General features: G+C 32.3%; 1 protein-coding gene and 1 long non-coding RNA gene across 2 annotated transcripts; one reads left to right on the forward strand and one right to left on the reverse strand.

Annotated features, from left to right (window-relative positions):
• Positions 1–4260: 4260 nt before the first annotated feature.
• On the reverse strand, positions 4261–6078 carry LOC127106005 (berberine bridge enzyme-like 17). The gene has a single exon (XM_051043282.1). It carries the CDS (start codon positions 5955–5957, stop codon positions 4383–4385), a length of 1575 nt encoding a protein of 524 aa, XP_050899239.1. The 5' UTR covers positions 5958–6078; the 3' UTR covers positions 4261–4382.
• A 4380-nt stretch (positions 6079–10458) lies between these two features.
• LOC127105009 (uncharacterized) lies at positions 10459–11652 on the forward strand. The gene is made up of 2 exons (XR_007794879.1): positions 10459–10964; positions 11369–11652. It is a non-coding gene; the product is annotated as an uncharacterized LOC127105009 (long non-coding RNA).
• Positions 11653–26212: the final 14560 nt, after the last annotated feature.

The following is a 26212-nucleotide window of genomic DNA, read 5'->3' on the forward strand; positions in this document are numbered from 1 at the left end:
TTTTGTAGACTTGTGGAGGTTTCATATAGATATCTTCATCTAAATCGCCATGAAAGAAAGAATTGCTAACATCCATTTGATAGAGGATCCATTGTTTGGTGGCTACAATAGTTAGTAAACATCGAACGGTTGTCATTTTTGCAATGGGTGCAAAGGTTTCAGGGAAGTCTTATCCTTCAGTTTGAGTAAATCCTTTTGCAACCAAACAAGCTTTATGCTTCTCAATTTCTTCCATGGCTTTGTGCTTAATCTTTTACATCCATCGATAGTCTATTAACTTTTTGTCAGGTGGAAGAGTGGTTAGTTCCCATGTTTGATTGTCTCCCAATGAAATTGTCTCCCATTGAAATTCTTGAGCCATGGAATCTCTCCACACTTGCAATTTACTTTCCTGAGTGTATGATGTAGGTTATCCAATGTTACTAATTGCTGCAGGATAAGCTTTGTGATTCTGGGAGAAATTGTCATAGTGGACAAAATCTGAAATAGGATATTTGATATTGGGATGCACATTGTAGCAATGGAAGTCTTTGAGGTGTTATAATGGTTGTCGTATGCTTGGTGGTAACTTTATTGTAGCATGATTATGGTCCTCAGTGTGCCCCCCCTCAGTCGCATCATCCTCATTGGATGAAATTTGGGAAGCTGAAACTGGGTTGGTTGGATTATAATCATCTTGTGCAAGAGTGTTGCTAGGTGATTCTGGTGAGTGATTTGCATGGTCCTGGTGAAAATTGTCAACAACAGAAGTGTCAGGATTTATCGGTGTAGAGTTAAGTTCTTGTGAATTGATAAGAGGAATATCTGGAAGAGATGGAACTGAATCAGTTTGTGGTTCTTCATCATTATATTATTCTGCATAATTGTGAACAATGTTGGTGGAAGATGGGTTTGATGCTTGAAGGAAGGGATAAGTATCCTCATAGAAGAAGATGTCTCGTGATATATGGAAAGTATGAGTTTGAAGATTATAAACTTTCCAACCTTTTTGTCCTTACGGATATCCAAGGGATAAACATTTGTCAGCTTGTGGATCAAATTTGTCTAGTGGTTTGGAGACATTCTTCATGTAGCATAAACATCCCAAAAGTGTAATGGAAGGTCAGCTTGAAAACGTAATGCTCACGCTATATTCAATATATGTCTATGTTTACGTTCTACGCGTCCATTTTGCTGTGGGGTTTAAAGACAAGAAGTTTCATGAATTATGACCTCTTGGTGAATGAAATTTAATAATTTGGAGTTAACAAATTATGTACCATTGTCGCTTGATCAGATTACAGAAAGTAGTCAAGTGATGCAGTGTTTCAGTTTTTGATTTCATTAGGTACACCCAAGTGCCTTTAGTGTAATCATCAATAATTGTGAGAAAATATTGTGCTCCATTATATGCAACAATATTGTATTTACCCCAAAGATAACAATGCATCAAATCAAAAGCTGCAGTAGCTTCATTATTACTATAAGGGAATGAGTTTCTATATTGCTTTGCTTTATGACATATATCATAGCAGACTGATTTATGTGAGTCAAAAGTACATTTAAGATGATGCAAAATTTGTTGTATAAATTGAGGAGAAAGGTGTCCCATTCTAGTTTGCCATAAAGTAGTTAAGTCTTTCTTAACTGCCCCTAAGAATCCATGCTGAGATGACTTTGTAAACAGATAGACACCTTTAAACATGCTACCGAATCCAATCTTTTTCTTTGTTAGAGGGTCCTGGATTATGCAACAACTTTGGTCATAAGTTACCGTACAAGATAGATCACGAGTCAATCTATGAATGGAAATCAAGTTGCAGTTGAATGAAGGAACTGGAAGCACATTATGTAGTATGAAATTAGGGGACAAAAATACATATCCTATGCAATCAACAAGGGTGGATGTTCCAATGGGAGTAATGATTAGGAAAGACTTTGACAGTTGCTTAATATTATGCAAAATAGATGGTAAGTAAGTCATGTGATGATATGCACCACTATCAAGTATCCATGTGTGAGTTCCATGTACATTACCGCTCATATTATCGAGAGGAGGAACCGGATTTTTGGTGTGAGTGCCATGTAAAGCATGCCCTGAAATTGAACCTTCTGCAACATCACATTTTTCAACTGATGCTCTGTGGTATTTTCTTGGAGTTCTTCTGGTTTCCCAATGTGTCGGACAACCGATAATTTCCAAGCAATTTTCTTTGACATGGCCATTTTTACCACAGTGGTCACACTTGACTTTCGGGTATTCGCGCCATTTTGATTTGTCATGTTTGGAAGAGTGAAAAGCTGAACCTGTATTGGTGTTAACGCTTCTTGTTGTATCAGTTGTTAATCGTGATTCCTCTTGTTGTATAAGGTTGAAAACACATCGCAACGGTGGGAGGGAATCAGAGTTGAGGATAATGCCCTTGATTTGAGCAAATTTATCGTTGTGAAGACCCCCAAGAAACAGATGCACACGTTGTTCATAACCTCTTTTGGTTAAAGATTTGGAGGCTCCACAGTTGCACTCCGGTATCAGTTAGAGTTCATCAAGTTCGTCGAAAAGGCTCTTGAATTTGGTGTAATATTATCTTATACCTATGTCATAATCTTTCTGCATAAGACATATGGTGCGCCATAACTGATGAATGTATGGTGCGTTGATCTGGACAAATATTTCTTCAAGATCAATCCAAATTTCGCGGGCAGTTGATGCGTGCGATATGCTTCCATGCAGATTTGGATCAATTGCATTGATAATTCATGCCATGACAACGAAATCTTCTTTCCCCTAGTTGGAAAAATCTGCAAAACTGAATATGCTCCCACTATTTTACTCAAAACAAATGACCCTCACCATTTGATTCGGAAAATTCCGTTGGAAGATTTTCTAGTGGGTAGAGATCCACATTTCACTTTGTTTTAAGTCCGCGTAGGCGGATTACATAAAATTAGGTTATTTAGGTAGGAACTCCTTCCAATTGTATCTAATACAACTCTCGAATATTTTAGTTGGGTGAATAACTCCTTATTTCAATCCATCACATGGATCATTTCCAACTCTTGCTTCTAAGCGTAATAGAGAATTCAAGGCTTACGTAGTTCTAGATAGAAAATGTTTGTTTAATGATTTTAGAGAAAGTTATCTTGTATTAATCGACGAGAAACATTGTTTTATCCAAAATAGATGAGGAGGAGACGCATACATCACATCGATTGGATTTATAAATCAACATTCAGAAAAATGTCACTTATCTCAAATCAACAATTATGGATGAAGCATTACTTTGCATCATCTTAAGACAAAGTATCTTTCGTTTATGAAAAGGTTTTTGAAGATTAATCGCACAGCGGCGAGAAAATAGAGTTTGATTGGTTGGATATATTTTGTAGGTGAATGACGAACGTTTGATGAGAACGATACCTAAGCCTCGGGATCAAACATTCGGGGTTCCACCGGAATGCTAGATTCCAATGGTCCTTTTTCATTCAAAGTTAATTAAGAAAATTATTTGATGGACAACAAACGCTTGACAAAAATCAATTGTTCAAAGAGTTGCACCAGAATGCTTGATCCCAAAGGCCCTTATTTTGTCCAAGTTAATTAAAGTGTTTTAGGTACGAAAGAAAAGAATGAACTGTTAACCTAAAATGCATGGCTTGGGACCGATCATTCGAGAGTTCCCACTAGAATGCTAGATTCCAACGATCCTCCTCTTTCATGTTTGTTTTGAAAAAATAATTTGATATTACGTTTGATTTTAAAAAAAATCACCTGATGTTGATTGAGATTTGATAGATTACCTGACAATGCTAAATTATTAAGACGAAGGTCTCTAACTCCCGGTCTGAACCGAAGACCTAAGGCTACTCAAAACCTATCATGAAATTTTAATAGTCCAAATATTCTAAATTGTAGCCTCACCCAAAATTAATATCTCATCCATACACTCTAAACGAGACATCATTAGATCAGTTATTCCCTCCTTGAAACATGAATAAAGACCAAACTTTGACTTTCACCCAAACAAGTCCTTTAAATCCTCAAGCCCTACAATAAACAAGAAAGGGATAGATGGCCCCTTCTTAAATTTCATTTGAATATTAATCTCTTGTGTTAGAATGCATTAACTAAAACTAAAAGATTACCACATAACACAACTATTTATATCTTTACTATATAATTTAGTTTCAAATAATTGAAACAAAGAAACATAAATAAATAAATAAACTAAAACAATAATTTGTATTGGGTTACAATAGAGGGAGAAAAAAAAAGGTATGTGAGTTTAGTAGGAATTTTATTTTTCTATTTATTTCTCAGGATATATTTTACATAATTTTATCTTAAAAATTCAAACTATAATTTATCACTTTTATTTAGTAAAATACAACACTTTATAACTTTAATATGTCCTAGTAGGTATACTTTGTTCATATCTGAAAAAATTCTCGGGATCAACTTTGTTTTTCACGGTAACTAGTCTTTTAAAATTTTCTTTAAAATACTTGCTTCCATAAGTTCTAGCAATGTCAATGTTGGTTGTATTACTTGGATGATTGGCACCAATATCAGCATCTCTATAGTTGAGGAATGCCTCCCTCGGAGAATTTGAAACATAGGGCGTCATAAATTCATGAAAAGACCTTGAAATATTCATATGACGTTGCTCGGAAGATTCATCAGTCCAATAATTAAGATATTGAATCTTGAACAAATTTCCAGCCCTATGAGGAAACGGTGTTTCTGATGGCAATATCTCTTCCATTCTTCCGCCATAAGGATTCCATTGCATAAACAAACTTCCACCTTCAATCATTTTTTTCCATATAGATTCTAAACCTTCCCTTGAAATAGGCCTCTTCACATAATCTGATTGACTTTTGGAATAAGTTGTTTCAGGTTCTTTTGGTTCATCTAACAATGCTTCAAGGGGAGTACCAATTGGGTTACTATACCAAAAAAGAGTGGTATTAACCCAAGGCATTGAAAGACAATCACTTTTTTTCAATCCTAATTCAGGGAAACTGTCACTTATCAAAGGTAATAGTCTTTCAATTGTCCCTAAAAATTGACCGATAAAACTAACTTGCACGTCTGTTTTACCTTCTTTACCAATTTGAGCAATATTAGGTTCCAATCTAATGAAAAGATCTTTATGCAACTTTGGTGCAACTATTTGCCATCTGTAAACAACATCAGTTGCACCTTCATCCACATTCCTTTTCACATTGAAAACAGTAACTTGTGGAGGAACTTGAACCAATTTGAGTTTCCATGAAAGAATAACACCAAAACTAGCACCACCACCACCTCTTATAGCCCAAAAGAGATCTTCTCCCATTGATTTTCTGTCAAGGATGTTACCATTGACATCAACGATATTCGCATCAATTATATTATCAACAGAAAGACCAAATTTTCTCAACAAATTTCCATAGCCACCACCTGAAAAATGACCACCAGCACCTAAAGAAAAACAAACCCCAGCTGGAAAAGCAAGAGAATTGCTTTTCTTTGCAATGTTATAATATATCTTACCAAGTGTTGCACCGGCTTCAACCCATGCTGTTTCATCTTGTAAATTGATATCAACTGAATTGATATTAAACAAGTCAATTATAACAAAAGGCACATCTGATACATATGAGTAACCTTCGTAATCATGGCCGCCACTTCGGATTCGGATTTGAATATTGTTACTCTTTGCACATTTAACTGTTGCTTGGACATGAGAAGCATCTTTTGCGGTTATAATTGCCAAAGGCTTCGATGTTGTTGCTGTTTTAAATCTCTTATTTTGTATCTTCATGTTAAGTATGGTTGAGAATGAGGTGTTGTTTGGTGTATAAGTGACTTCAGAAGCATGAGAATTATGAGAAAGACAATTGAGAAAATTTTGAATGGGTGATTGTGATATTGCTGATGAAATAAACATGACAATTGTTAAGGTTGTCAAGAGAAAAGATGATTTCCCCATGGCTACTTTGTTGTGTTGTGTTTCTGTCTTTGTGCAAGCTTACACTCTTATTTATATTGTATTGTATTCAACATACATGACTATTTTTAGACAAATTGTTTTTAGAAATTTATCATTTGTTATTATTAGGAGGGTAGAATATTAAAAACGGGAAAAGACTGGAACCTATCTTTGTGAATATATATTATTTTCCTACGCAAGAAAAGAAAAGTCTATGTGAATACGGGTCAAAAGAAAATACTAGTTTCAATAACTGGCGCAGAATTTTCTCTAAATGGAAATGTAAATGAAAATGAAACTATATAAATATATGACCAACACTTTAATTAGTTCAGTTTCTTTTTTCTTTTTAATAAAACCGTGAGTTTTTTTAAACAGTTTGAAACTATTAACATCTTAAGGCGTTCTGCATGAAGTTTAAAATATAACAATAAGTATAGATTAAGTTATTTCCTCGTAAAAAACTTTAACTTTTTCAAAATTTAATTCTTCCTATTATTATTATTATAAAAAAGTTACTAAATTATTAAATAAAAAAATCCCCTGTGTGTGATAATAATATATTTGAAAATTAAAAGGTGTTCTATTCCTCTTATTTTAAATTTTTTAGGTATACCTTAGACAGCGCTTTTGAAAAGCGCTGTCTAAGCCCCACCCCCTTAGACAGCGCTTTGGCCAAAAGCGCTTTCTAAGACCCTCCTATTTTAATTTTTTTAGGTATACCTTAGACAGCGCTTTTCAAAAAGCGCTGTCTAAGCCCCCCCCTTAGATTAAAATTTATCCTATGTAAGCTTTTCTAAAAAGCGCTTTCTAAAAAATATGTGCATCATTCACAACAGAATAGGAACCTTAGCAGAAGGTAATGCTCCATATAGCTTGTCTGTATTCCATGAAGAAATTTGTTTTTGTACATAGTTAGAGAGTATTATGCGGCTTTAAAAAAATAGAAAATGTAACACATGATAGGAAATAATTGTAGACAGTTGTTGAATAGAAAAATAGATTATTAAATTAGATAAAGTGTATAGAGTCTATCATAGATATGGATATAATTAGCTCAATATTGTGCCAGCTACTGAAAATATTGAACAAAGTTTCATTTATGTCATAATCCCTAAAAACATAAAAGGCACAAATATGTATTCATCAGCATTCACCAAGAATCCATATATTAAACGTTAGAACCAAAACAAAAGCTCATCTATTTCACTTCTAAAATAATTCCTAGAAAGCTCTCTGACTTGATTACCAAATTCACAATTTTCATATAACAGACTACCTACTAGCTATATGTTGGTGTTTTTCATTTCACACAAAATAAATGGATTCCACACAAAATCAATTTGATTTGTATATTTAGGCTTTAGAGAAATGTTAGCTTAAGGATATAATCAGCAATCTACCAAATCTCTTGAACTCTAGGAAACCCCGATACTCCAAAATAGTCAAAGTATCGGTGTCTAACACATATCTGACACCATAAACCTGTCCGATACAGAAAACTATATATCATGTTTGATTATAGCACACATTTTCAGAACTGTTAGACAAAAACGCACTCAATCATAATAACATATCCTGTGAAATTAGTGGTCTAAACTTTGTGCCTATATACTATTTAAGACTACATGCACAACAAAAACTTTTGTGTTTCTCCCAGCTAATTCATTCATGGAAAATATACCGCTATCATAAAGTAATCCTCACATTATACATCAGTAATAACAATTACAATTTTTTGTCAAGAGAAAGGACTTAGTTCCGAGGAACTCATTTCATATCAATTTATTCAATCTAATGTGACTCACTTACAAGGCAAAACATAACAAATATGAATAAATTAGACAATTTAGAGAGGACTGCAAAACGCATCTACTCATATATGAGGAAATAACATAGATTAAACTTACAATATGAATGTATAATGATGGCGAGATAGGAGCACGAGACAAAGATGAACGACAATGAGAGAGTATGGACTGAAAATGAAAACTAGTGTTAAAGAAATGATAAGTGTGAAACATTTGTAGAATGAGGAAGGAACGAAAAGATTAAACTTACAATATGAATGTCTAATGGCGGCAAGACAGGAGCCGGAGAGAAAGATGAACGGAGGTGAGAGAGTATGCGCTGAAAATGAAAACTAGTGTTAAAGAAATGATAGGTGTCAAATGCACACGCAAAACAGTTACAAGATTAAAATTGTTAATTTGTAGTAATTAAGTAGCCTAGCTAACTATTCCAATTCAGATGATATGTGACAACAGTTACTAGATAAAAAAACTCATCTACTCCTATAACTTGTTCAACAAGTTCTCTAACCAAGACAAGTCAGCACTTCATTTATACACACAAGTTATCTTGCAACATTATATACTAAAATCATATAGCAAAAAAGTTGTATACTCCTTAAAAAACACATACACATATTTTAATTGAATACATACTAACTGTATAATAGACATCCCAAAGTATCTAATATATTAAACTGCACCTAAAAGCAAAATCTCTTTCTATTAATTCTACTTAACTCTTCAAGCTAGATAAGTAAGATAACTGTTAGAATTAAGTTGTTACATTGCACTTGGAGAAATTTAGACAACTCAATCTTTTCAATAAATTATATATTAATAGGTGAAAGTCATGTTGATCTCATTCAAATAAGAAGTTATCTCATTCATTTCATTATAATATTATTTGGGGAATGTATACAAATTATGAATCAATATCTTAAAGTGCCATAGCACGTTAAATGCCAACACAATAAACATACTTAACAAACAAACTTACACCTGGTCTCTTCCAACACCAACCGAAACATGCAATCTATCAATCATTCTTACATCTTTCAAATTAACTTTTTTATTTATTGAAAAAGCCAAAAAGCAATTTATTAATTAAGGCACAAGATGTGCAACCAGGACACCACAGACATCACAAAGAAACTAGTACAAGAACCAACAAATATGCTTCTATACCAGATACAACCAACAATTTTTCAATGAACCAAGTGCCAAGCCAATAAGAAAATGTGCCTCAGAGCTAGACTCAAAAACACGGTCCCAAAACCGGAGCGCCAACATAACAACCCTGCAAACCCTCTACAAGTTGTCAACTCATAAACGGTCGAATATCATGCCTCACTGCACTGACAGGTTAGAGCTACACTAATGACAGCAAAAGCCAACAGGACCCTAATACAAGTCGGTTATACACCTCCAAAACTAAACTTTCTGCAGAACACACAGACCCAGAAATACAAACCAGAATGACATAATCAATCAAAAGACAACAGCCTGACATCATCGTAACAGCTGAAACCATAGGGGAAGCATTTGACTACAACTTAGCAACATTAACTAAAATACAACATTGCAGACTTGAAGAGATTATTATCCAAATCATTAGTTGAGCTTATTGGTTATTCAAAAGCCTAAGTATTGCTCCCCTGTTATCCCAAGTTCACATAACGTAATAGAAAAAATATATTTCCTTCATGATTTACAGAAACAATAAAGTAGTTGTGATTCAGATTTCATGCATCTCTATATGTTAAACAATAAACCCTAAAGTTGAGTCAACAAGCCCAACTGTGACTCCTACAACACCAATTACTAGAAATCTTAAACCCTAAAAAATCAAAAATTCAAAGTAACATAGTTTCAATTTATGATGTGATTCCAACAATCATTAGTGAGAAAAATACAATAAAAAATTAAACCCTAGCAAGAAAGCAGTCAAGAGAGATGAGAAAAGGGTACAACAGAGGAGCCAAGAGTAAGTTACCGGTGCGAGCTTCGATAACCCCCGTTCATGAGTGACCGTCATGTTCTTTGTTAACCTTCGTTCTCGAGTGACCAGTGTGAAAAAGCTTACATAGGATATACAATCGGTAAGGACAAATCGTACAAACTAGAGAGAATCGGTAAAATTTCAGTGTGAATTTTTATTTCTCATTCAGTTAGGGTTGGAAGAATCAGTAAAAAGCTTACATAGGATATACAATCGGTAAGGACAAATCGTTCGCTGTTAGGGTTCGCTGGAGGGGTTTAATCGCAGGAGGGAAAACAAAAAGAACTGAGAACGAAAATAGAAGTCTGAAATTTAATTTTAATTAGACCTTAGACAGCGCTTTTGTGGAAAGCGCTGTCTAAGATAAGCCTTAGACAGCGCTTTCCAAAAGCGCTTTCTAAACCCCCACCTTAGACAGCACTTTTGGTTTTAATTTTTTTTTTAATTGAAAGACTTTAAACAGCGCTTTCTCAAAAGCGCTGACTAAGGTCTATATTTAAAAGCGCTTTCTAAAAGCGCTGTCTAAGGGGGGGGTCTTAGACAGCGCTTTCTAAAAGCGCTGTCTAAGACCCCCCCTTAGACAGCGCTTTCATTATTTTTTTAGAACATTTTCCGTGTTTTATTTTTATTTTAACCTTAGACAGCGCTTTCTTTTAAAAGCGCTGTCTAAGATGCGCTGTTAAAAAACCTTTTTGGCGTAGTGCATGTCTTCTTCAATCTCTATTGCAACCAAGTTTTCTCATGTTTAGAGTTCTAGATCTTTGTTTCTATGTTCCTCTATTTGTATGTATTTCTTTTCTAATATATTTTTATGCATTTCTCATCTAAAACATGTTTTCATATATTTGTTTAGAGTTCTAGATCTGAGTTCAAAATGATATTTCTCCGTGTGTCTTTTCAAGTAAATCTTTGTCTAATATTTTGAAATGTATGAGTTTATTTGAAAAGACAAGTTTAAACTTATCATTTATGTGTTTATTATGTATTAAAATGATTGTTTCAAATGTGTCTTTGAATATCTTCAATTAATTGATTTTGATTATTCACTTGTGGGTTGATTTATGTGTTTATTATGTCTTTTGTGGTAATGGGAAGAAAGAATGAATATTGACCTGTTTGATACTGTTACGAAATCGATCTATGCAAGTGTGAGAGAGTCAATCATTGGTAAAACCAAAACCACCGAGAAGGCAGACCGAATTAACCGTTGAGCATGTAAATGATGATAATTTTTATTGGGTAATGCTAACTTGTGCCCCAAGGACACAAGTTAAGAAATGAATATAGAAATAATTTTTTGGAAAATGTGTATCGAATTTATTAGAAACTTATTATTAATAATTTTATTTATTTTTTCAAAACAAATTTTCTATTTGTGGGTTTCTTAACATGTGCCCTTGGGTCACAAGTTAACATTACCCATTTTTATTTTCTTGTGCATTAGGACATATGTTAATTAGAAATGTTTTATTGGAAACCGCAACAATCAGTACATTAGTTCTCTCAAATGCTGCACTTTCCAATGAAAATTTTCTTATTCAATTTTGTATCATTAATTTTTTGTTGTCTACCTTTGCATGAACTTTGATGTTATTTTTAAAACAAATGGATGTGAATAGCTATGAGGAGGCAATGTCATAACAAAACATGAATGTTGGTCTCTGCTAAAAGGTGGCATAGTTGTAGACTTTTCAAGTCCTGTTGAAATCTTTTTGAGGTGAAATGATTCTTTTTTTGCATAATTAGAGAGTTAAACAAAAGGGTGCAAGTGGTTGTATTTATGTATTTAGATATTTGTTAAATAGAATCATATTGGTTGTAGGTATCAAATATTAGTTTTGTTTTGTTCATATTTAAGTTAAAATTGACATCTTTTATTTTAAGTATTAATTTAAAATTGATATATTTTATTTTTAAAATTATTTTACTGAGTCCATGTAAAGTGCTGTGAAGATAACAATCAAATGCAAATTACTATGACATAATTTGACAACCAAACTCAATTTAAGTTAAGTTACATTGGTCAACTTATAACCATTCGGACACAAGGAAAAAAAAATCATTAAGATACAATTATCTTGTGTAATGATGCGTGAATTTTAGATTATTTTGTGTGATTTTGATTTTAATGTAATATATAATTTTTAGATTTTATATAATATAATTTTTGATATGCCATGATTCACAAATGCGATGCGTGTTGCTCTTTCTAGTCTTATACGATTCAAAAATATAGGTTAAAAAAAGTATAAAAACATAAATATATATATAAAAAAGCAAGTGATTTCACCACGGTTGCTAATTTTCAACCGTGGTTATATGTTAGAACATTATCCAGAATAATTTAAATCCCAAAAATGAAATTGATGAAAATTGAACCAAGAATCTTTAAATTTTTCACAACACATTCGTGGTGTCATGGTGATAGGTAGCGCATTCCAATTTTCTAAGACGCACACTAGACCGTGATGGTAAATAACGCATGTACAAACCCATGCTACGAAACCAAAGACCTCAATAAGTCTCTCACGTAAGAGACCGAAAATTTTACATATAACTTTTTTTTTCAATTTCAACCATTAAACGGCGGTTTTAAACCGTCGCAAATTTTCAGTATTTATTTTGCAGATTAAAACATCCGATAAAAGATTAAAAACTAAAAAAAAATGAAATTTTGCATCGGTTTAAAACCGTCGCAAAATGATTGAAAACTGAATGAGAAAAAAACCAAAAATTTGCGTTGGTTCTATATAATAGAAAATAATAAAGAAAAGTGACGAAAATCCAATCTTTATCTCTCACGATAAACAAAGCCTAACTTAAGAAACCAAAATGTTACAAGTCTTCCGTGACTTAGTTAAGCAGCCTTTCGAAAGATTATTGTAGTTTGTATAACATAAAAACATAGACTAGTCGATATTTTTTAATAATCCACGAATTTTGGATCTATCACTTATGCATGGGATGTATTAGCCAATAAAATCTACCTTCATATGTGTGGAGCTAAAGAATGCCGTCCTCTTACCGTTAGTGAGTCAACATGTTATCATATTGAATTATGCTTCTTTATATTAAAAGCCATCTTATCCTTACTTTTGTGAAACACCCTACCAAATATTATAAAAACATGTTCAAACTTTCCTAATAGTTTTGGTGTTGATGTATTCATTTTGGGGGAAATTCTTCACAAGCCCTAAATGGGTTCCACCATCAACTTAATAGTCCCTTGACATTTCAATGTCCGAATATGTCATGTTTGAATTGTTTTTTTAGATGAAATTGAATGGTTTTATATGGAACCCAAGTTTGAATTATTATTGTGGCATTTGTTGCATGCTAATATTTATTTTAATATTTTATTTAATTATTATGTCTTAAAAATTATATATATATATATATATATATATATATATATATATATATATATATATATATATATATATATATATATATATATATATATATATATATATATATATATATATAAATTTGTAAATAAAAAAGATAATCATAAAAACGGATACAAGACTACATACACCATCAAAAGACAGTAAATAAAGGGGTGTTTGCTAAAAAGTATAATGTGGGTGAGAGGATGCTTGCTAAGAGTTGGAAGAGATTTTTAATGAAAATTGTAGTTCAAGTTTTCTAAAATAAAATTTATTTTATCATACGATTCTTTCAATTTCATTCAAAATAAAAGTCTAACAAAATTGTATAGAAATTAAATTTAAAAAATCCATATTTTAATAAAAACTAAAAATAGTTATTTTTATAAAAATAATCCCTAAATTTAAAATATTATTAGATTTAATTGTTAATGTGAATCTCTATAAAAATAAAATTGCAAATATTTAATTTCAATAATATATATATTTTTAATATGTAAAAAAAAAGATAAAAATTTGTTTGAACAAAATTACACATAATAAGGTAAGAAAATAAATTTAAATTTAAATGATAGAAAACTAAAGTCTAACAAAATAGTTTTTTACATATAAACTGAGTTAAAAATATAATTAACTTTATTTACAATAATAATTAACCTAATTTTTTTCAACTTTCCTCTCACTCAAAATAATTTCAGTTCTCTCTCACTTTTTTTATTCACTCAAACTAATTTCATTTTCCCTCTCACATTTCTCTCTCAGTTCCAAACCAATTTCAATTTCAATCTAATAAAATTTTAGAAAATTATTTTTCCTCTCACTCCTTACCCCACACCCACACCAAATTCAATTTCATACTTTATGGTTGCAAAATACCTTTATGAATTTATCTTATGATATGTTATGCCATTGCTTGTAAGTGATCTTAAATTTTTTCTTTTATTATTGGCTCTATGTACAATAGACATTTAAAACTGTTAACAATTTGGTTTAATTTTTCAATATGTTTGTAAATTGAAATCTGATTGCCAAAAATCTGATTTTCAATAGTTATTTTTTAAAAACAAGTTTTACGTGGTTAACCTTTTTTTAGAAACAATTATTTTTATTTTTTAAAAAAGTTTACCTATAAAATAAATCAAATAATTTTAAATTGAAATATACAAGAGGGTGATGTTTTTCAAAATTAAAATAAATTTTTAAAATTTTCAAATCTCAATTACTGTATTCTTTTTCAATGATTTAATCTTTTTTTTCTAATTGATACTTTCCAGCCTCCCTTATTTTCTTTGTTAATTTATTGTATAATTTTTTTATTAGTATTAATGTACATGATCCAACTTAAAGGTATTATATTTTCAAATCAATTCTTTTAAAAATCTTTTTTAATTTTTAAGTTTATATATTCAAATCATTTGGTTATTCTAAAAATCTAACGTCATAGATATTTTAAATGTATTCCTAGTGCTATGGTGCGTTTTTAAATTTTTTATTTTTTACTAAAACATATATGTCGGATTTTTTTTAAACCGCATGATTTTTCTTTTGCACGAGATACTTCAGATTATTAGATTAAAAAACGACACATTTCAAAAGAGTAATTCAAAATTATGTTGTTTAACATCAAAAGTAAATGAATAAAAAATAGATGACACAAAGATAATAAATTTTTTATCACATAACAATTGGTTTTTGGATAAAAATCTCAAATATATCTTCAAAACATCCACATAGTAATTTAAAAAATGAAATATTGTGAAAAAGAAAAAAACATAAAGAAAAACGGAATTTTAGTGAAACAAAATAACTATATAAATGCTTATAAAACAATATAGTACAATAAAACGGAATTTTAGTAAAAGTTGATAAGTCTCTCGCACAATAAAATCAATAAAAGCACAATAAAATAACAATATAATGTTGAATGAATTTTACCTAAAATAATATAGTATACCGTTATAAATATGAATAAAAAAAATTGTTATATCAAATATTGCAAATTTAATAATTCATTTTTTAATAAAAAATATCAAACTAGTAGGTGAAACATGACATTGAAAAATATTCATCTTAATATATAGTTTAATTTATGATTAAATTCATTTAATCAAATAGTTAGTTCTAATTAATTTCTTAAATATTTTCAGCCTTTTATTCTCAAATTTAAAATAACTTTACTTTTATACAATTCTTTCACTCTTTCACTTAATTAAATCTATCTATTCTTACTTTTTGAACAATGTAACTTACAATTATTATTATTATTATTATTATTATTATTATTATTATTATTATTATTATTATTATTATTATTATTATTTTCACTAAAAAAAGGGATTATTTTTTAATTAATTTTTAAAAATTAGGTAATTAATTTTTTTTTAAATAAGACTAAATATAATTGAGTATTAAATTATATAATGGTGACTCAATTAAAAATACACATTGTTTTAAAAAAAATTAAAGTAGCAAATCTTTGTATTCTTACTTGATATCTTTCGACTTGAAATGTTTATTGAGTAGTAATTATTATGCATTTAATTTTTATGTATTATGATTATTATAGTATATTACTTACATTTTTCACTATGGTGATTTATTTATTTGTTTAATTAAATATGAAGTTGAATATTTATTTGTTTATTTGAATATGTATTTGAATGATTGCGATTGTTAGACTAAGAAACAAAATTGATTATTGTTCGAGGAAAAAGAGCCAACAAAGTAGTGGGAATCAAGAGGAAGATTCATCATCACTTTCGGGAAATAAAATACTTTGATTAGTTATATATAGTTGGGGTCAGACTAGGCAAGACTTGGTAGACTATGTCTTTTATTGGCACCTTTCTTACATGGAAAATCAATCATACACTATTTTTTGTACGAACTGAACTGATTATGGAGACATAAGGATCATGCCAGAAAGGAATGAAGAAATACGACAAAACATTTGATAGATTTGAAACCCAGCCTAAATATCTAGATAATAAGTGTAACATGAAATGTTGATACGATAATTCTCGATTATTAACTTAATATATGTGGTTGAGTGTTGCCACAAGATGATTGAGTGATCATAAAGACTTGCATTGAGAAATGTGTAAGTCCACTTTTATGAGGTATGGAACGTACAAGATCGATTAGTCGACTATAATCCCGATGGATATAATTATTTATGCATGTGAGACAAGACAAGGTTCTTGATCTGATTTCTTAGGGATGACCGACTTATAACACTTGGACTCCACGTGAAGCCAGGTGGTGTAGCTCTTGGTAATTGGGAGTACGTTGGTGGCATGTGGTCTTATGCTATCTGATCTTGATAAATGAGATAGATATCCTTAACAACATGTAGTGGCCAGAGTCAACGTATAGTTCAGGGATGCATTGAAACAAACTGATATTAAGTAAAAATAATTATGCGATAAGGATGTGCTTATTTGACTAATTGTGTTTATAATTTATATTATTATTTTACACCCCATTTCCACTTTTAAAATTGTACGTAAATCTTAACCTTATCTTCTTTTAGTCTTTCAGTTTTGGATTGATTTATGACGATCAAACTATGAGTTAGACACCTTATATCCTGACAATTTAGAAGGAATGATTATGGAGTGACGTAGAGATGGGATATGACGACATCAAGCTTGAAGGTTGTTAGTGTTTTTTCAAATGCTTCTTACATCACTACCATTAAGTAATTTCATGTATAATCAGTATAAGTATCAAGTGCTACTTACATCACTACCATACAATCAGTATAAGTGTCAATTTATAAATACTTCATCCTTATTCATAATTTTCGCATTATTTTCAAAATAATATTTTATTTTATTCATCACTCTACTTGTAATTATTTTGTTTCGTATTGGTGTTGTCAAACATGAAGAATTAGGTAAAGATTACGTAGCATTAGTGATATTTATCACTTTACCATTAGTAGTCTTAGTTTTGTTTATTTATAGAGGTTTTTGAATGAAACATGGTCATGGTTTTTGTAAACGTTATTATTGAATAAATTGATATTTTTTTTTAGTTTATACATAAAATTTTGATTATGTTTGCCTGAATTCTAGATATAATCATGTCTAACATTAAGCATCAATTCAACATTTTAAACATAACTGGGAAACAACAACATAATTGAATACCTTGCATGTGAGAGACTCGACTAACTCCTTATCGATAAATCATTCATGGGGATATAAATATACATATTTGTTATGTTCTTTATGTTTTGTGAATGATTGAAACGTTCAAAAATGCGAGGCATGGTATAGGTACTGGTAGGGGTGCTGGTAGATGCGCTAGTAGAGGGGCGGGTAGGAATGCGAGTGGCGGTGCTATAAGTGTTGATGATGTTACTCCCGGAGGGGGAGCTAACATTCCTATGGGAAAAGAAGATTATTACTAAACTGGAACGAACTGTTAAGCTAACACCCAGGATATTTGTGAGCTAGCTACAACTGTGTTACTCCAGACATATCCAAATGCTAAAATCATGTAAATCACTCTAGATCATCAACTTTTTCAGCAACAACAAAGGGAGACCGTGCATGAAGATGCATGGTTGAACTCTTTTATGAATCTTGTTCAAATAATAATTTTTGGGTAAGTATTTCTCAAAGTTATGTAGGAAAGAGAAAGAGGGAGAACTACATAACTTACATGAAGGTTTGATGACAGTGGGAGAGTATATTAGGAAGTTTGAATCCTTGTTGAAGTATTTTGAATTTTACCGCTTTCATCCAAGTGAAGAATGGATGTGTGGAAAGTATTAAGATGGATTGAATTATGATATTCATGGGGGTTATATTACCTTTGCATATTGTACGCTTCGATTAGCTGACAGAAAAGTGTCTAGAGTTGGACGAAATTGACAATAAGAAGAATCAATATAGATCAGGAGGAACAACTTGGAACAACAATCACAAGGGTAAGATTAACCTAGGCTAGGGAAGAAGGACTCAGAAAAAGGGGTAGACCATATCAAAGGCATGCCCTTTATCATAGCCAAGATGTTAGGAGGCTAATGTTGAAGTGTTATAGTCATGGAAGGACACATCTTAACAAAGATTGCCAAATAGAGATATTGGAGCTTGTTTTAGTTGTGGTCAGAAGGAAAATTTTCTAAAATATTGTCCACAAGGAAAATATCAACCAACATGTAAGAAGAGAGGTCCAATAAACAACAACAATTATGGGAAAGCAAGCAACAGAGGTCCAAATTTTGGTTAGAGACCTCGGAATCAGAACAATCCAACCACAAGAAGTTTATTCACAGTTAGAGGTGCTCAAGCCTCAAAGTCAACTAAGTTGATTTAAGGTATGTGTTTAATTGTAGATAAGTCGGTAGCAATATTATTCTATTCAGGAGATACACATTATTTTCTATCTACATCTTGTTCTGGATTTTTGGGATTAGGACTTGTTAATCTTAACAATAAGTTGACCATTGCAACTCCCTAAGAAGAAAGAATAGTAACTTGTCTAGTTTGTGTAGACTGCCCAATAATCTTAGAAAATAAAAGATCCTTAACAGATCTCTTGGCACTCCCTCTACAAGACCTAGACGTCATCTTAGGAATGGATTGGTTATCAGCCAACAATGTAACCTTGGGTTGCAAGAAGAAAATTGTAACATTTGGAAAAGATGATGGAGAATTCATAAAGGTTGAATCTCTTACTAAAAAATTTATGATGTTATTCTCCATGTCAGTAGAAGTAACCCTTAGTGTTAAAAAAATTCTATGGTGTGTGAATTCCCGGAAGTATTTCTAGAAGATGTTTCAGGTTTATCACCGGTTAGGGAAGTGGAGTTTGCTATAGACTTATTCCAAAAACTCGACCAATTTATATATCTCGGTATTGAATGTCACCACTAGAATTGGACGAGTTGAAAAATCAATTACACGATATGTTATATTAGGAATTTATTAGACCAAGTGTATCACCACGGGGAGATTCAATCTTGTTTGTGTAGAAGAAGGATGGTTCTTCTAGAATTTGTAAAGATTACAAACAACTCAACAAAGTAACTGTAAAAATTAAGTATTCTTTGCCTAGAATCGATGACTTGATGGATCATTTTAAGGGAGCATAGGTATTCTCGAAGATAGACTTAAAGTCTGGATATCATCAGACCAGGGTTAAGGAGGATGATATTCTAAAAACAACTGTTAGCTCGTTATGGACACTATAAGTACTTAGTTATGCCATTTGGTTCGACTAATGCTCTAGAAGTATTCATGGATTACATGAATAAGATATTTAGGTTATGTTTATATCAATTCGTTGTAGTTTTCATCGACGACATTGTGATTTATTCCAAGAATGAGGTAGAGCATGAAGAACATTTAAGGATTGTGCTACAGATATTGAAGGACCACCAATTGTACACGAAATTCTTTAAATGTGAATTTTGATTAAAAGAGGTACAATTTCTTTCTCATGTAATAAGTGAAGAAGGCATTTCAATAAACCTGAGTAAATTCGAAGCAGTGGAAAAGTGGGAAAGTCCAAAGAATATTGTCGATATTCGAAGTTTTCGAGGACTAGCTAGATATTATCAGAGGTTCATCGAAGGATTTTTAAATATATCTTTGCTTATGATTCAATCAATGAGGAAAGGTAAAAACTTTGAATGGACAAAAGAGTGTGAAGAAAGTTTTCAGAAGTTGAAGAAAATATTGACTTCATCACCAATACTCATCTTACCTCAACCATTATGACACTTTGATATGTATTGTGATGCGTCATATCAAGGGTTTGGATGCATATTGATGCAAGAAAGAAAATTATAGCTTATGCATCAAGAGAGTTGAAGGTGCATGAGAGGAACTACCCGACTCACGACTTGAAGTTAGAAATACTTGTGTTCTCCTTAAAGATTTAGAGGAATTATTTTTATTGATCAAAGTTGATTGTGTTAAGTGATTATAAAAGACTATAGTATTTATTTGATCGGGGAGATCTAAACATGAGACAAAGGCGATGGATGGAGTTCTTGAAGGACTATGATTTTGAGTTGTAGTATCATCCAGGAAAGGCCAATGTTGTAAAAGACGCTTTGAGTCGAAAGATAATTCATGTATCTACAATGATGTTGAATGAAGAAGATTTGATTGACCAATTTTTGGATTTAAACTTAGGAGTACATTACAATGAAAGAGGGATATTCTTAGGCGATGTTGTCGTGTCTAATGAGTTTCTAAAATGGATCAAAGATGAACAATAACTTGATGACCATATGACAAACTAATTCATCTTGTGCAGGAGTGTTGCTAGGTGATTCTGGTGAGTGATTTGCATGGTCCTGGTGCAAATTGTCAACAACAGGAGTGTCAGGATTTATCGGTGTAGAGTTAAGTTCTTGTGAATTGATAAGAGGAATATCTGGAAGAGATGGAACTGAATTAGTTTGTGGTTCTTCATCATTATAGTATTCTGCATAATTGTGAACAATGTTGGTGGAAGATGGGTTTGATGCTTGAAGGAAGGGATAAGTATCCTCATAGAAGATGATGTCTTGTGATATATGGAAAGTATGATTTTGAAGATTATAAACTTTCCAACCTTTTTGTCCTTATGGATATCCAAGGGATAAACAATTGTCAGCTTGTGGATCAAATTTGTCTAGTGGTTTGGAGACATTTCTTCATGTAGCATAAACATCCCAAAAGTGTAATGGAAGGTCAGCTTGAAAACATAATGCTCGCGCTATATTCAATATATGTCTATGTTTACGTTCTACGCGTCCATTTTGCTGTGGGGTGTAAACACAAGAAGTTTCATGAATTATGACCTCTTGGTGAATGAAATTTAATAATTTGGAGTTAACAAATTATGTACCATTGTCGCTTGATCAGATTACAGAAAGTAGTCAAGTGATGCAGTGTTTCAGTTTTTGATTTCATTAGGTACACCCAAGTGCCTCTAGTGTAATCATCAATAATTGTGAGAAAATATTGTGCTCCATTATATGCAACAATATTGTATTTACCCCAAAGATAACAATGCATCAAATCAAAAGTTGCAGTAGCTTCATTATTACTAGAAGGAAATGAGTTTCTATATTGCTTTGCTTTATGACATATATCATAGCAGACTGATTTATGTGAGTCAAAAGTACATTTAAGATGATGCAAAATTTGTTGTATAACTTGAGGAGAAAGGTGTCCCATTCTAGTTTGCCATAAAGTAGTCAAGTCTTTCTTAACTTCCCTAAGAATCCATGTTGAGATGACTTTGTAAACAGATAGACACCTTTAAACATGCTACCGAATCCAATCTTTTTCTTCGTTAGAGGGTCCCAGATTATGCAGCAACTTTGGTCATAAGTTACCATACAAGATAGATCACGAGTCAATCTATGAATGGAAATCAAGTTGCAGTTGAATGAAGGAACTAGAAGCATATTATGTAGTATGAAATTAGGGGACAAAAATACATATCCTATGCAATCAACAAGGGTGGATGTTCCAGTGGGAGTAATGATTAGGAAAGACTTTGACAGTTGCTTAATATTATGCAAAATAGATGGTAAGTAAGTCATGTGATGAGATGCACCACTATCAAGTATCCATGTGTGAGTTGCATGTACATTACCGCTCATGTTATCGAGAGGGGGAACTGGATTTTTGGTGTGAGTGCCATGTAAAGCATGCCCTGAAGTTGAACCATATTATAATGCCTTTCAACTGATGCTCCGTGGTCTTTTCTTGGAGTTCTTCTGATTTCCCAATGTGCCGGACAACCGACAATTTCAAATCACTTTTCTTTGACATGGCCATTTTTACCACAGTGAACACACTTGACTTTCGGGTATTCGCACCATTTTGATTTGTCATGTTTGGAAGAGTGAAAAGCTGAACCTGTATTGGTGTTAACGCTTCTTGTTGTATCAGTATTAATCGTGATTCCTCTCGTTGTATAAGGTTGAAAACACATCGCAACGGTGGGAGGGGATCAGAGTTGAGGATGATGCCCTTGATTTAAGAAAATTTATCATTGTGAAGACCACCAAGAAACAGATGCACACGTTGTTCATAACCTCTTTTGGTTAAATATTTGGAGGCTCCACAGTTTCACTCCGGTATCAGCTAGAGTTCATCAAGTTCGTCGAAAAGGCTCTTGAATTTGGTGTAATATTCTGTTATACCCATGTCATAATCTTTCTACAGAAGACATACGGTGCGCCATAACTGATGAATGTATGGTGCATTGATCTGGGCAAATATTTCTTCAAGATCAATCCAAATTTCGTGGGCAGTTGATGCGTGCGATATGCTTGCATGCAGATTTGGATCGATTGCATTGATAATTCATGCCATGAAAACAGAATATTCTTTCCCCTAGTTGGAAAAATTTGCAAAATTGAATATGCTCCCACTATTTTACTCAAAACAAATGACCCTCACCATTTGATTCGAAAAATCTCGTTGGAAGATTTTCTAGTGGGTAGAGATCCATATTTCACTTTGTTTTAAGTCCGCGTAGGCGGATTACATAAAACTAGGTTATTTAGGCAGGAACTCCTTCCAATTGTATCTAATACAACTCTAGAATATTTTAGTTGGGTGAATAACTCCTTATTTCAATCATTCACATGGATCATTTCCAACTCTTGCTTCTAAACGTATATAATCTTATTATAATTTGTTTAGTTAAGTTTGACCAATTGTTTTAGCAATTGGATATTACAATTATCCCATCACATGTTACTAATATAGAACAGGCACTTCGCATAGGCGAAACCTACATTATTCGATACTAGTCTTGATGAGTGCTAAAACTTGGAAATCATAAACTTAATATTTAATTTGAGGGAATTTGTAATTATTCTGATCTCACCGGCTTATTTATCATATAAATCGTCTCTCACATGCATCAAAATACATTCATATGCATCAACATACATACAAAATGAAATAATTATGGCCCTTAGCGCAATTGTCTCTCAAGCCAATGAGAGAACCTAAGCTAACCTAATAACGATCTAAGCTTCTCCAAGCAAGATCTTCAAGGTTGTCCTCCTTTGATATTGTATTCTTCTCTTTCTTCATAACATTACATTACATAAAAGAAACTCGGTTTACATACGAGGGAGTGAGATGAGAAAAGAAGTTACATTAAGAGATTAAAAGAGAGGCACGACACATAGGTCGTATTTTAAAATCCCAAAACAAAATAAAGGGAAACTAAGACCATAACCGATCACCACAAGACAATAATAATAAACACGTTATTATTATTAATTTAAATTCTGTTAATTAAATAAACCAAATTAAATTTCAGCGACTGATCACACTATGCAGAGTTAGCGGATGGGGGTCAAGGGGGAAGCGCCCCCTGTAGGGTTGCAGGGGCAGCGCTCCGACGCAAAATTTGAATGAACAATTCATTTGAAATCGACGTCGATTTTCGCATCAACACTTGATACTTTAAAACACAACTCTTGCGCAGTCACAACCATAGTCACATAACTCTTTGACAGCACAACCCTTGTACCATCATGAACCCCAATGCACCGATTTCATACCCTCAAACACACCTCGATTGTTAATTTAGTATGATTGATCAACACGTCATTGCTTCACCATACTTTCGTCGGATTCCGAAGCAAATGACCATTGATCGCTTAAAGGAAAACAACCATTAAGTGTTTGAATGAACGAAAGAGAAACAATATATCATATATACTGTATTCTGCATCAGAATTACTTATATCATATATATAACTTGATTGATCTCAATTGTGTAACCTATGGACGATTGATGTATCGCTGCTTCACCATACTAACGTCAGATTCCGAAGTATAGTCAATATCAATCATCCAAATCATACACACATGATGCCAAATTTAATTACTCGTTTATTCTTTGATTCATTTTGTCCTTTAATCGTATTAATACAGAAAATAAATAGCTATTAGATGCATGGTTTCATAAGTGGCTCTGATACCACTAAAGGAGAATAGCGATCCAAAATATAGTGGAAATTAAAAAAAAAACTCCTTTAGTGATCCTTACGAATGGACATGATCATGATCAGTGATAGAATCATTACCTCTTGTGGCGATTGGAACCTTTGATGCAGATCTAAGGAGCAATCACGAACGTTGAATGGTGACAACGCCTCTACTTAGTCCATACGAACGAATTCCTTCAGTCTCAGTGCTAGCTGCTACAAATGAAGGCTTTGAGTGAGTGAGTGAGTGAGTGAGAGAGAGAGTGAGAGAGAGATAGAGAGAGACACACACACACAGAGAGAGAGAGAGAGAGAGAGAGAGAGAGAGAGAGAGAGAGAGAGAGAGAGAGAGAGAGAGAGAGAGAGAGAGAGAGAGAGAGAGAGAGAGAGAGAGAGAAACAAAATTTCATTTGAACAAATGCTTCTGCATAAGGGTTCTATTTATAGAACCAGTTCTGTGGGTTGTAAGCTAAAAAGCCCACTTAAGTGTATGTGGCCCATATCTTATGATATACCAAAATCACTTAAGTGCGTGGTACCTTACCATACTTCGTATTCTACTTAAGTGCACTGTACCTTACGATTTTTTACAATTCACTTAAGTACACCGTGCCTTACGGTGTTCCTTATTTACTCTATCTCTCATCAATCCGTCCTTTTGTGTGTGATCTTTTAGGTTTTTACGGAATTGGCAATTATATTAAATCACATATTTAACATAATAAACAGTGAGCGACATCTAGCAACACATCACTACTACCCAAGACATGAAAATGTCATGTGATCTGACAAATCCTTTGTGATAATACTTATGTGTACAATTACCCTTTTTCCCTTATGTTTATATTAAACAGAAGGCATAGACCGTGTCATCCTTGTCCAGTTCAACATTGGGCCTGTAGACATTTATCCTGTTACGCAGAATGGGAAAATTTCATCTAGGTCACTCATGTCCCTCAGCATGCTTGTGATATTGTTGTTGATGTTGTTGATTATTTTTTTCTGTTGTTGTTTAATGTTAATTGTTGTTTTTAAATTGAGTTTATTAAATCTATATGTTGTATTTTAGTTGTTGTTATTGTGTTTGAGTAGAGATTGATATTGATATTGATATTGAGATTATATTTTTTGTGATTCTTTGTGTAGCTCTCATCTTGTTCCGTCGAGTTGAGTTTATTATATTTAGTATTCATTGTTTGTTTCACTAACCCGTCTTTGAACATATAACCTAGTAATTTGATTTTGGAAATAATCATATGAAAATTATATTTTATCTGAAACTTATCTTCCATTTATTAATTATTTTCTAGAATTATGCAACTCATCATTCATCTCATGATGTTTTATCGTTAAAATATCTCTAATACTTCTAGTTTTCATTCAATTTTCTTCCATATTTGTTCATTTTTCAAAGCATCAAATTTTATGCATTCAAGAATGAATTAGTACAAAAGGATTAAATAAATAACTTAAAACATTGGAGATATTTTAACCATAAAACAATGTGAGATGGATGCTTCAAAATCACTAATCAATGTAAGTTTTTCTTCAAATATAACACAATTGTTCATATGATTATTTTTCAAACCAATTTTGAGAAGTTATATGTTCAGTATAGGATTTAGTGAAATAAGTAATCCACGTTAAATTTAATAAACTTAAAATTGTTTTACCCATCGATTTTATAAGTAAACCGAGGTGAAAATATGGTATATTCGTCGGTGAAATGACAAAACTGTGGGGACATGTGTTTTCGCCATTTTAGAATTCAAAAAAGGTCTCCATAGGGATCGAACCCATGACCTTTATACATACTCGTCAGTTTTTTTTTAAAATCGAGAGATTTATGTGCACTTTTGATGACACCCTTCGTTACCTCACCTGTGAAATTGAGGTATGACCTCTTTTCAACTGGGGTAAAAGATGTTATTTGTTGTTGTGGGTGGGTGGGGGGTGACGATTATGAACTGTAAGTGAAATACGAGTTATGTTGTTGCCACGAGATATTTGAATGGCATAAGATATGTGATTTTCGAGTTGACCACTCAAGAGATATGTGTTTTTCTCGGCTTATTCGTACTAACTTACAATCCTAGAATACG

The sequence above is a fragment of the Lathyrus oleraceus genome, chromosome 7 (assembly GCF_024323335.1).
Source record: "Lathyrus oleraceus cultivar Zhongwan6 chromosome 7, CAAS_Psat_ZW6_1.0, whole genome shotgun sequence".
NCBI classification, from domain to species: Eukaryota; Viridiplantae; Streptophyta; class Magnoliopsida; order Fabales; family Fabaceae; genus Lathyrus; species Lathyrus oleraceus.